We start from the raw sequence: 11,997 nt of genomic DNA, 5'->3' as shown, positions 1-11,997 counted from the left end.
GCAGTGTGTGAAACGGTGTAGTCGACGGTCCTATTTATTTCGTCAGATAGTCTCAGTCGACAAAATCAACACTGACGTAAGGAAGGCTGTCTGTCTGTCTCCCCCCCCCCCCTCCCTCCCTCCCCCTCCCTCCCTCCCCCCCTCCCTCCCTCTCTCCCCCCCCTCCCTCCCCTATACCTGCCGTCCCTAGCCGCCGTGGCCGCCGTGGCGCTCGGCGCGGGCACGAAACTCGGCGGCAGATGTTGGCGCCGCCCCAAACTTGGCTCTGAAGTGCCCCCCCCCCCCTCCCCTTGCGCTCCCAGCTAGCGCCGCTCCACCGGCAACACAGTCAAAGCGCATTAGATCTCTTCATGTTGTTGCCCGGGGCCAGTTGGTGCTGTGCAGCTGTCCTGTCCCCCCCCCCCCCCCCCACGGCCCCCCAGCCCCCCCCCCCACCCCTCCCTGCGCCATACCTTTGGTGTTGGGGTGGAAGGCCCTCAGGCTGCCGAACGGGACCCAAAACCCCCGGAAGGAATGAGATAGAGAAGAAAAGAAAAGGAGGGTTTAAAGCCAGTCAGACTCAGGACACATGGAGGAGTCCCTGTTGGTGTTTTAAAGCATTATGTTATGCTTTATAGCTGTTGAAAAATAGCAGATCTATAGCAGTGCCGTGCTATACGAGCTTGTAGATTTTTGAAATCGGATCGGGGAAAAAATAAAACCTGGCGGAACGCTCCGCCATAAGGACTGTAATAACCTTCCGCTCCTGTCGGAATGCTCCGTCAGATTAGCTTTATTATTGATATCAAACCGAAATCGCTGATTTCTATTTTTTCATTATTATTTAGGCTCGGCCTTTCCTTCTTTAGCGATCCTAGACCGGGTTGCGCAACAGCGGCCCCGTCCACCTCCCATTATTATACAGGCTGACTAAAAGATGAATAACTCCTAATCTACGGAGCTCTCCATGGTTTGGTCAATTAGCGCGATGTTCGGAGGTCTTTGCTGATTATCCGGTGGTCTAGATGGAAACATTGGTGCTTTCTAGAGCAAGGATGGCTATATTTTAGCTCGCTAGCATTGAGGCTATTTATTTAGCATGAGATGGACGCCGACAACATCCGTTTCTGTGCTGTGTGCAGTGTGTCTTCCTGCAGGCGCTCTGCCTCTCCTCTGTCCTGTTGGAAGTTAAGTTAAACGCTTACGTCGCAAACCGGCTGTGTTGTTTTGTCTTGTTTCCACTTCAAAGTGTGTTTTCGGAAAGAGAGAGAGAGAGAGAGAGAGAGACTGGGATGACCTAATGTATTCCTTTCCACTATATATACTTCATAACAGCCCAGTCCAATGTCTGACATTAACCTACATTTAGACATACCAACAGTCCTACAGTCACTAGTCAGACAAACAGCATGCTGCTGCATGGTCAGCGCCACAAAACCACAATGAGACACTGTGCTGACTGGACTCTGGCAGCCATGTGTCTGTGTGAGTGAGTGAGTGTGTGTGAGAGAGAGAGAGAGAGAGAGAGAGAGAGAGAGAGAGAAAGAGAGAGAGAGAGGGTTGGTACTCCACTTGACAGGTTTCCAGTATGACATCATCGCGTGGCCTCGGTACGGTTGCCAGTAGTTTGGGGGCCGCGCCCATAACGTCCACCCTCACGCTGTCCAGAGGCCTCCGCTCTGGAGGGGCTGCTACCAACGACAGTCACTCTGGAGGGGCTGCTACCAACGACAGTCACTTTGGAGGGGCTGCTACCAACGACAGTCACTCTCGTGGCGAGAAAGCGAAAGCTTTGCTGACATTTTGGAAAGTGCGTAAAAAGGAGTACCAAAGGCAGGGACCCAGGCAGGGACCCAGACAGGGACCCAGGCAGGGACCCAGGCAGGGACCCAGGGACCCAGACAGGGACCCAGGCAGGGACCCAGGCAGGGACCCAGGGACCCAGACAGGGACCCAGGCAGGGACCCAGGGACATACAAAGCTCCGTCATAGAGTGGCTGCACCACTCAAAAAGAAGCGCGCCAGGTAAAGACGGCCTATAGTCAATCAAGTATAGAAGTGTGTAGGGTGTAGGGAGGTAAAGGTCAAGGTCACATCCTATTTAAAATAAACATTACCGTCATACGGTAAGCAAACTACAGCACACACATTACTGTGATACGGTAAGCAAACTACAGCACACACACATTACCGTGATACGGTAAGCAAACTACAGTACACACACATTACTGTGATACGGTAAGCAAACTACAGCACACACACATTACCGTGATACGGTAATCAAACTACAGCACACACACATTACCGTGATACGGTAAGCAAACTACAGTACACACACATTACCGTGATAGATACGGTAAGCAAACTACAGCACACACACATTACCGTGATACGGTAAGCAAACTACAGTACACACACATTACCGTGATAGATACTGTAAGCAAACTACAGCACACACATTACCGTGATACTGATCAGGCAAACTACAGTACACACACATTACCGTGATACGGTAAGCAAACTACAGCACACACACATTACCATGATACCGATCAGGCAAACTACAGTACACAAACATTACCGTGATACGGTAAACAAACTACAGCACACACACATTAACGTGATACGGTAAGCAAACTACAGCACACACACATTACCGTGATACGGTAAGCAAACTACAGCACAGACACATTACCGTGATACGGTAAGCAAACTACAGTACACACACATTACCGTGATAGATACTGTAAGCAAACTACAGCACACACACATTACTATGATAGATACTGTAAGCAAACTACAGTACACACACATTACCGTGATACGGTAAGCAAACTACAGCACACACACATTACCGTGATACGGTAAGCAAACTACAGCCCACACACAATACCGTGATATGGTAAGCAAACTACAGCACACACACATCACCGTGATACGGTAAGCAAACTACAGCACACACACATTACCGTGATACGGTAAACAAACTACAGCACACACACATTACCGTGATACGGTAAGCTAACTACAACACACACACATTACCGTGATACGGTAAGCAAACTACAGCACACACACATTACCGTGATAGGGTAAGCAAACTACAGCGCACACACACATTACCGTGATACGGTAAGCAAACTACAGCACACAAACATTACCGTGATAGATACTGTAAGCAAACTACAGTACACACATTACCGTGATAGATACGGTAAGCAAACTACAGTACACACACATTAACGTGATACTGATCAGGCAAACTACAGCACACACACATTACCGTGATACTGATCAGGCAAACTACAGCAAACACACATTAGTGTGATACGGTAAGCAAACTACAGCACACACACATTACTGTGATACGGTAAGCAAACTACAGTACACACACATTACCGTGATAGATACTGTAAGCAAACTACAGCACACACACATTACTGTGATACGGTAAGCAAACTACAGTACACACACATTACCGTGATAGATACTGTAAGCAAACTACAGTACACACACATTACCGTGATAGATACGGTAAGCAAACTACAGCACACACACATTACCGTGATACGGTAAGCAAACTACAGTACACACACATTACCGTGATAGATACTGTAAGCAAACTACAGTACACACACATTACCGTGATAGATACGGTAAGCAAACTACAGTACACACACATTACCGTGATACTGATCAGGCAAACTACAGCACACACACACACACACACACCAAAAAATCCCTTTCCTGCTTTTGTGGTTTAAATCATGTTGCAGGGTATAATTATGACCCGTCTCACTGCATCTGGGGATACGTTTTAAAGCCTGCAGGCTTTAGCCAGACTAATAATCACTCTCTCCTCGATATCAGTCTATATCTGAAATACTTAAGAGCTGTTTTTATCGTTTCCGTGGAAACCTAAACGTGTCGCGTCGAGGGCGGCCATTGTTGTTTAGAAAGTACCATCACCATGTCACCATGGACCAATCAAGAGGCTGCTTTCTTTTCACCGTTGTTGAAAACGCAGCCACTGATTGGCCCCCCGATCATTTTCCGATTTCCCCAGCTTCCGCATATATACTCTCTGCCGATAGGTCAAAGTCCAGACTCGTATATAGCGGTGGAGGAGGAGGCGTCAGTGAATCCACGCTACGTCTATGTCTGGTCAAAGCCAGGCTAGAGAAGATTTAACCACGAATAGACGTTTCACGATATCGCCGACATGGCAGATCAACAATAATGCCATTTGACGCAACTCCCACTTTCCTGTGATCCTGTGGCCGCGTGGGGGGGGGGGGGGGGGGGGTTTCTAATACTAGGCTATGGGATTTAAGGGGTTAATTAATACGGTATATCCATCTGCAAATTGGGGCTAATCTATTGGTTTTTGGATTTAGGTGTATAGCTCTCGGTCTCCACAGCAGATGGTGTGGGTTTTATGGATTAATTACTGCCTTAAAGAGGAGACAGTCAAACATCTGGCGCGCTCTGACGGCGGCAGTGTTTATTCAGTGCGGTCCTCCACACTGACCGCCAAGTGTGTGTGTGTGCGCGTGCGTGTGCGTGTATGTGCGTACATGTGTGTGTGTGTATGTGTGTGCGTGTGGCAGAGCGAGCGCTGACTGTTCTGAGGAGAAGGCAGAGAGGAAGCCATATTAGGACGCAGCCTGTCACGTCCCGCTGTGAGCGCGTGCAGCTGTGTGGATCAACACAAAAGCCTGTCTCTTTTTTTCTCTCTCTCCTTTGGACACACAACAACAATGCCTCTCGCACCTCGGCGCGGAGACTTCCTCTGACCTCACGGTGACCTCCACCTCATCGCGGTGACTTCCTCTGACCTCTGACTTCCTCTGACTTCCTCTGACCTCACCGACAATTCGTCACAAAACAGCTGAGCTCTGAATGCCGTTTGGGACGAACTTGTTTGCATTGTTGCGGTTGTTGTTTAGCATTTATTTCTGTTGCACACAGACCACACAGTCACACTCTTACTCAAGTCGAGTATACGATTTTGAGGCACTATAAGCTTTCGAGGTTCTGACGCTCAATACATATTGTAGTTTGTTTATAGTGTAACGTTAGCTTTTTAAGCCTAAAACAATTAAAAGAAGAAAATCACAATAAAACACTTGTTCACTTCACTTCATATTCACTTGTGAATATTATCTTGTGGAACAAAACGTTCCAAGTATCATAAACATCATGAACGACATAGCTAGCGTGTTGGGGCCAGTTCCAGCTGGTTGGGGCCCTTTTGGGGCCAGTTTCAGCATGATTGGGGCCAGTTTCAGCTGGTTCAGGCCTGGTTGGGGCCAGTTTCACTGCAGCCTGATGGAGGTATAGGCCCAAAGCTATTCCCTTTTGCTGAATGTGGAGGCCTGAGCGGAGCGTAAGGTGTTGGTTTCAGTGGATGGACAGCCTGAGTGTGGCGTTCGGTGTTGGTTTCAGTGGGTTTTCTTACCTGGTCTGCAGACGTGGGCCTCATGAGGGAGACGCGGTCGTACTGCCGTCGTAGCAAAGCCGTCAGCGCGTCCAGGCGGCCCTGAAACAAACACAGACCAGGGAGGGTCATGGTTGATATCGTCATGTCAAAACTGGAGAGCCACAATTCATGGTCCCTTAAAATGGTCCCCGTATAAAATATATCCCCCCCTGGATCCTCACCCAAATTCTAATGCATTTTAGTAACTTAACCACATGGACCATAACAAGCATCACTATTCTGGACATTATAATAGGCAAACATTGTCGGCAAACTAACAGTGAATGGTCCGCAGAACATGCGGGAGAAAATAAACAGATTTTTATTTGTAAACTTTTTTTTATTTATTTTTATCCCACTATTTTGTAACCCATTTTTCACCCCTATGTCAATCATCTAATGTGATCCTGGGCTCTACACACCCTCCACCAACCTAGTCCCCATATATGGGGGACAAGGGGAGAGCAACGGACTTGCACTCATGCTTCCTTCATGCCTGAGTGTCCAAGTTGCTCCTTTTACACCTGACAGGGGGGAGTTTCCCTAGTTGGACGTAGCACGTGGAAGGAACACGTTATTCCAACCAGTTCCTTTCCCCTCCATCAGGCGCCCCGGCTGGCCAGGGGGAGGCAGTTTAGAGACCAGGATTACTGCATGTTTTTTGTGAGGGTATACCTACGCTATAGGGGGGACACGGGGAGAACATGCAAACTCCACACAGAAAGGCCCTTTCGCCAACCCCGCCTTCGGGTATGGGCACTGATGACGCGGGGTAGAGGACACGGGAATCGAACCCAGGACCTTCTAGCTGTGAGGCGACATCCCTACTGACTGGGCCCTCTTCTGTAAACCTTTTAATGGGACATTGCCAGGTGATTTACCTTAATGGGAGAGTACCAGGTGTTCTCCGGGCGCAGCGGCGTGGGCGCCGCTTTGGGAGGCGGTCGTTTCACCATGGGCGTGTCCTCCTCCTCTGGGATGGTCACGGTGGCGTTCTTGGCCATCTCCAGCCGGGCGCCCTCTTCCGTGGACCCCTTCTCTCCCCAACGCACCTGCACCGTGACGAGGGCCACGTAACGCAGAGGTCAGCGGGAAAGCAAAGATTTTAGTTAAAAACGTTCGCTCTGAAATTATTTTTTATTAGGGATGTTTTTTTTTTGCTCCTGATCCGATTCCGATCATTTGATTTTGAGACATACCGATACCGATTTTTCCCGATCCGCTCTTTATATATATTTTAATACTTAAGCCATATCACAATAGCAAATATCCTAATGTATGTCACTCTAGTGTAATCTGTTGTGTTGCCTTTCAAAATAATGATGGTATTGGTTAATTAGAGTGAATACAGTTATACAGCTTATAAATAAGTCAAGTTAAAACTCTTAAAGAGTATCTCTCTCATTCAGAGGGAGTACTACAGACACATATCCCATCATGCATTGCGGGGGTTGCATTTCCTTTGTGTTCATATAGGTGTCTTTCACACCTCTGAGTGTGACTAGTCCATGACCAATGACAAAAAACTCCCATATCTGCTGGGCGAAGTACAACAATGTGCAAACACAGCAGCAAGATTTGTGAGTTGCTGTGATAGGAGAAGGATATCAAATGGAACACAACCACCCTAAAGACTAATCATTGTGTATATTCCTGCTCTATACCTGCATCGAGTGATCTTGGTACATAGAAGTTGATCTATTGAAGATTCTGACCTTCAAATGTACATCATTTTTGTTTTGATTGTATTGTTCTTTCTGCTTTGGCAATGTAAACGTATGTTTTCTCATGCCAATAAAGCCCTTTGAATTGCATTGAATTGAATTGAATTGACTAGTCTTTGTTTGATGATCTCTGACTGGGATCTAGCATCAACACAAATCTTTCTTTGAGATTTACATTAGACAATTAAAAATCAGATTTTCTTTTTTAAATTATGTGATCGGGGCTGATTTCCGATCACCCGAGCCGATCGGGACAACCCTAAATATTATATTCAAAGATTTTCTCGACATTTTCACTATTATTCAAAAAATAGCAGATCTACATGCTGCGCTATGAGCTTGTAGATCTGCTATTTCTCGATAGCCAAAGAATAGCATAATGCAAACGAGAGACACAGCAACATACAGGCAGTATCAGCTCTGGCACCAGAGAGTGTCAGAGAGGAATGCAGAGTGAATGGAACCCAATTAATGCATTGGTATGTCCAGCTTCAGAGCCCATTTCAAGCGCAAGGTTGCCAGTTCGAACCCGGGCTTGTCCTTGAGCAAGACACTGAAGCCCTAATTGCTCCTGATGTGCTGGTTGGTGCCTTGCATGGTTTCCGCCGCCATCGGTGTATGAATCATGTGTATGTGTGAATGTAATGCACAATCTATGTAAAGTGCCTTGGATAAAGGCACTATATAAATGCACCATTTACCATGACCTTAAAGGTATATTCAGTGATTTCAGTCAAAAACCCTTAGGTTTAGTTTTTGCCTTGGGACCCAAGCTTTCATCCAATCAGGATAGAGAACCAAAAACGAAACCTACGTTTTTTTTACCCCCAGGGGTTAACTGGGGACAGGGAGGAACTCCTTATATGGTCAGCACACTCTATAGTAGGGAGGATCATCACAACAAAACAAAAAAAAAAGTGATAGTTGAATTAAGTGAAATCACTGAATATACCTTTAAATAGAAATACTTTAAGTGGTTTACCCTACTTATCTCTTTATACTACTATAGTCCTTTGAAGGAAAAGAAAAAAGCTTCTATACGCAGGTTGATACAGGAGTGAATGAATGAGTACATGTATGTATGTGTGTATGTATGTGTGCGCGCACGTGTGTGTGTGTGTGTGTGTGTGTGCGCGTGTGCATGTATGTGCATGCGTGCATGTTAAGCTGTCCCGCTTTTTAATTGAATTCATCACATCTGTTGCGAGGAGCGAGCGAGAGGAGAAAAAAGGGAAAAAAGGGAAGAGGTGAGGTAATTAGCGACACATTCTCCACGCTGTAGGTTAAGCCTCGACAATACAGCAACAGATTTACACAATCATCTGAGGGACGCAACAACGCCAACCCCCCCCCACCAACACCACCACCCCCCCCCCCACCACCCCGACAGGGTCCGCTTCGTCAGAAAGAAGAAAGACACCGATGAATAAAAGATACGTCGGTGTTTGTCGGCTCAGGTTGAAAGACAGTTGGGGGAGGGGGGGGGGAGGGGGGTAGATGATGGAGAGGAGGGAGGGAGGTTAGTTGTGCCAGCGGGATGCTGGCCTTGAAGGAGAGAGAGAGAGAGAGAGAGAGACAGAGAGAGACAGAGAGAGACAGAGAGGGCGAGTGGATCCTAGCGAACACCTCTGCCAGTGTTCCACCAGCTGAGATAAGAGGAGACCATCAGAAGTGGAGATGGGCTGTCTGGGAGAATCAAGCCGGAGGAGAGGCACCTTGGAGACCAGAGAGAGAGACAGAGAGAGAGACAGAAAGACATAGAGAGAGAGAGACAGAGAGAGAGACAGAAAGACATAGAGAGAGAGAGACAGAGAGAGAGACAGAAAGACATAGAGAGAGAGAGACAGAGAGAGAGACAGAAAGACATAGAGAGAGAGAGACAGAGAGAGAGAGGTGTGCGTGTGGGAGAAACGTAGCGCGTAGAGTTGGTGGAAGAAGAAGAGGTGCTTAATTCTCAAGAGATCCATTGAAGACCTGGAGGCCGAATCCATGAACACCGGCCGGCCTTCTAAAGTCTGTAAAGTTCTGACACTTCTGGAGAACATTTGCAGATGCCGTGGTTTGGGAATGGCGGTGAGGATGAGGTGGAAGGGGGGTGGAAGGGGGGGTGAGCGGTGGGGGGGGGGGGGGGGAGGAGGATGCGAGCACGTCAAGCTGACAAGCTACAGCACTCAATCCATCATCCAGGCCAACGAGACGTGATCCAATCAGGCCTCGACGGCCCGGGCGTGACATGGCAGGGCCTGTCACGTCAGAGTCGTCAGCCTGGGATAACGGACCCCCCCCCACGCACACACACACACACACACACACACACACACACACACACACACACACACGGTCAGGTACAGCTTGCTGCCTCAGAAAGCCCTGCGTCAGCACCACTCTGATCTGACTTGATAATTGCTGGTGATGAATGTGTGATCGCTGTCCTGGAACAAAGTTTGGTTTGACGACGTGGAGAAACTGCTTTCCAGTGACGTATTCTCTAAGCCAATTACGGTAGATAGATAGATAGATAGATAGATAGTATTGAATCGATTGGGCGGGGAGGGGCCCAGTGAGTGACCTCATCTCGGAGCTACAGAATGAGCGTAGGGAGAGGCCACATATGGGGCTAGAACTGAACCGACCTCAGTGGGCGTGGTTGGGGGAACTGAACCGACCTCAGTGGGCGTGGTTCGAGGAACTGTAGTGACCTCAGTGGGCGTGGTTCGGGGAACTGTACTGACCTCAGTGGGCGTGGTTCGGGGAACTGAACTGAACCGACCTCAGTGGGCGTGGTTCGGGGAACTGAACCTACCTCGGTGGGCGTGGTTCGGGGAACTGAACTGACCTCAGTGGGCGTGGTTCGGGGAACTGAACTGACCTCAGTGGGCGTGGTTGGGGGAACTGAACCGACCTCAGTGGGTGTGGTTCGGGGAACTGAACCGACCTCAGTGGGCGTGGTTCGGGGAACTGAACTGACCTCAGTGGGCGTGGTTGGGGGAACTGAACCGACCTCAGTGGGCGTGGTTCGGGGAACTGAACCTACCTCAGTGGGCGTGGTTGGGGGAACTGAACCGACCTCAGTGGGCGTGGTTGGGGGAACTGAACCGACCTCAGTGGGCGTGGTTCGGGGAACTGAACCGACCTCAGTGGGCGTGGTTCGGGGAACTGAACCGACCTCAGTGGGCGTGGTTCGGGGAACTGAACCGACATCAGTGGGCGTGGTTGGGGGAACTGAACCGACCTCAGTGGGCGTGGTTGGGGGAACTGAACCGACCTCAGTGGGCGTGGTTCGGGGGACTGAACCGACCTCAGTGGGCGTGGTTCGGGGAACTGAAACCGACCTCAGTGGGCGTGGTTGGGGGAACTGTACTGACCTCCATGCGTGAGATGCCTCCTGCTCCTCGGCCCCCGTAGTAGGAGGCGTCCACTGTGGGCCACTTCTTCTTGGAGTCGGGTTCGGGTTCCTGAGGAGAGAGAAGAGGTGAGACAGGCAGACAGACAGACAGCAACTGACAGTGAGACATTAAGGTTTAAAACGATAACACATCCCATCCTGGTTCCTGTGTATTCAATTCATCAACATAGCGTGAAAACAAAATGAACAAATACAAATACTACTAGAAAGAGACAAACACAAAGAAGAAAAAAACGGCACCAGTGGAATTGATGACACCATGCTTTACATTGACCTCCCCTTGTGGCATCCTGATAAGATGGTTATTACACAAGACCATTTGGACAGTGATTCACGTCCTTTAATGGCTATCGATAAAGGCAAGAAAAGCCAGAAACTATTCAAAATAACGTATCGTTTATTCATTTGCTGACACACACACACAAGGTGGCAGGTTGTGTACTCACTGGAGGTGGTGGTCGGGAAGGTGGGGGCGGCGGGGGAGGGTCCTTGATGACCTGGATAACACACAGAGAGGAAAAGACCAGCACTCAGCGAAAAGACCAGCGCTCCATGTAGACACACACACACACACAGTCACACACACGCACACACACACACACACACACACACACACACACACACACACACACACACACACACACACACACACACACACACACACGCGAGCGCATGCACACTTTGTCAAGACCGACACGACATGATGTAGGCGATGCGTGACAGGTGAGTCAAACACAGCTCTCTCTCTCCCTCTCTGTGTGTGTGAGTGAGTGTCCCTCGCCCTGGGTGCTGATCTTGTTTGTGAACCAACATCGGGGGGGGACCCCGCGGTGCAAAAATAAATAGAGGCTCCAAGACCTACTTGTTGACGGTGGGGGGGAGAGGGAGGGGGGGGGTCTTCGGGGCGAGCGAGGCCGCCCCGTTTAGCTCTTAATTAATTGGACGGGGTTCAGCGCTCCCGAGCAATCCCCCCTCCCCCCCCAATCATAAAGTCCTAAGGAGTTAATTAGCTCCAATGAGATTCAGAGGAGAGTGTGTGGGCTCGCCTCCAAACACACGCACACACACACACACACGCAAACCCACGCACGCACGCACCCACGCACGCACACTCAGTGATATACACATTATGACTAAACTGTGACGAAAAATGTCCATCGACCACCTTTTATAGAGACATTATGGAGACCCGTTTTTACCTTTTAGTAAAACACATTTGAGCAGTGTGTGTGTGTGTGTGTGTGTGTGTGTGTGTGTGTGTGTGCGTGCCTGACAGCCCCTGAGTGACAGGGCTCCCGAGTAGCAGGTTGTCGCCAATGCGATCCCACTCAGGGACAAGATTGCCCCCGACCAGCCGTCCCTGCATTGCACGTGTACACACACTGCACAGCGACCAGCCGTCCCCG

The 11,997-nt window shown here is 49.2% G+C and overlaps 1 protein-coding gene across 1 annotated transcript in view; it reads right to left on the bottom strand.

Annotated features, from left to right (window-relative positions):
- antxr2a (ANTXR cell adhesion molecule 2a) overlaps positions 1 to 11,997 on the bottom strand; it is an 81,079-nt gene that overhangs the window by 17,007 nt on the left and 52,075 nt on the right. Inside the window, exons 13-16 of the mRNA XM_080766896.1 lie at positions 11,038 to 11,088; positions 10,551 to 10,640; positions 6,343 to 6,513; positions 5,441 to 5,521 (exon numbers count right to left, since the gene is read on the bottom strand). Coding sequence (XP_080623022.1) covers positions 5,441 to 5,521; positions 6,343 to 6,513; positions 10,551 to 10,640; positions 11,038 to 11,088 — 393 coding nt within the window. The remainder of the gene's footprint in view (positions 1 to 5,440; positions 5,522 to 6,342; positions 6,514 to 10,550; positions 10,641 to 11,037; positions 11,089 to 11,997) is intronic.

Source organism: Protomyctophum bolini (assembly GCF_963924005.1).
Source record: "Protomyctophum bolini genome assembly, chromosome: 6".
Taxonomy (NCBI): Eukaryota; Metazoa; Chordata; class Actinopteri; order Myctophiformes; family Myctophidae; genus Protomyctophum; species Protomyctophum bolini.
This window is presented reverse-complemented; position numbering and strand designations above follow the sequence as displayed.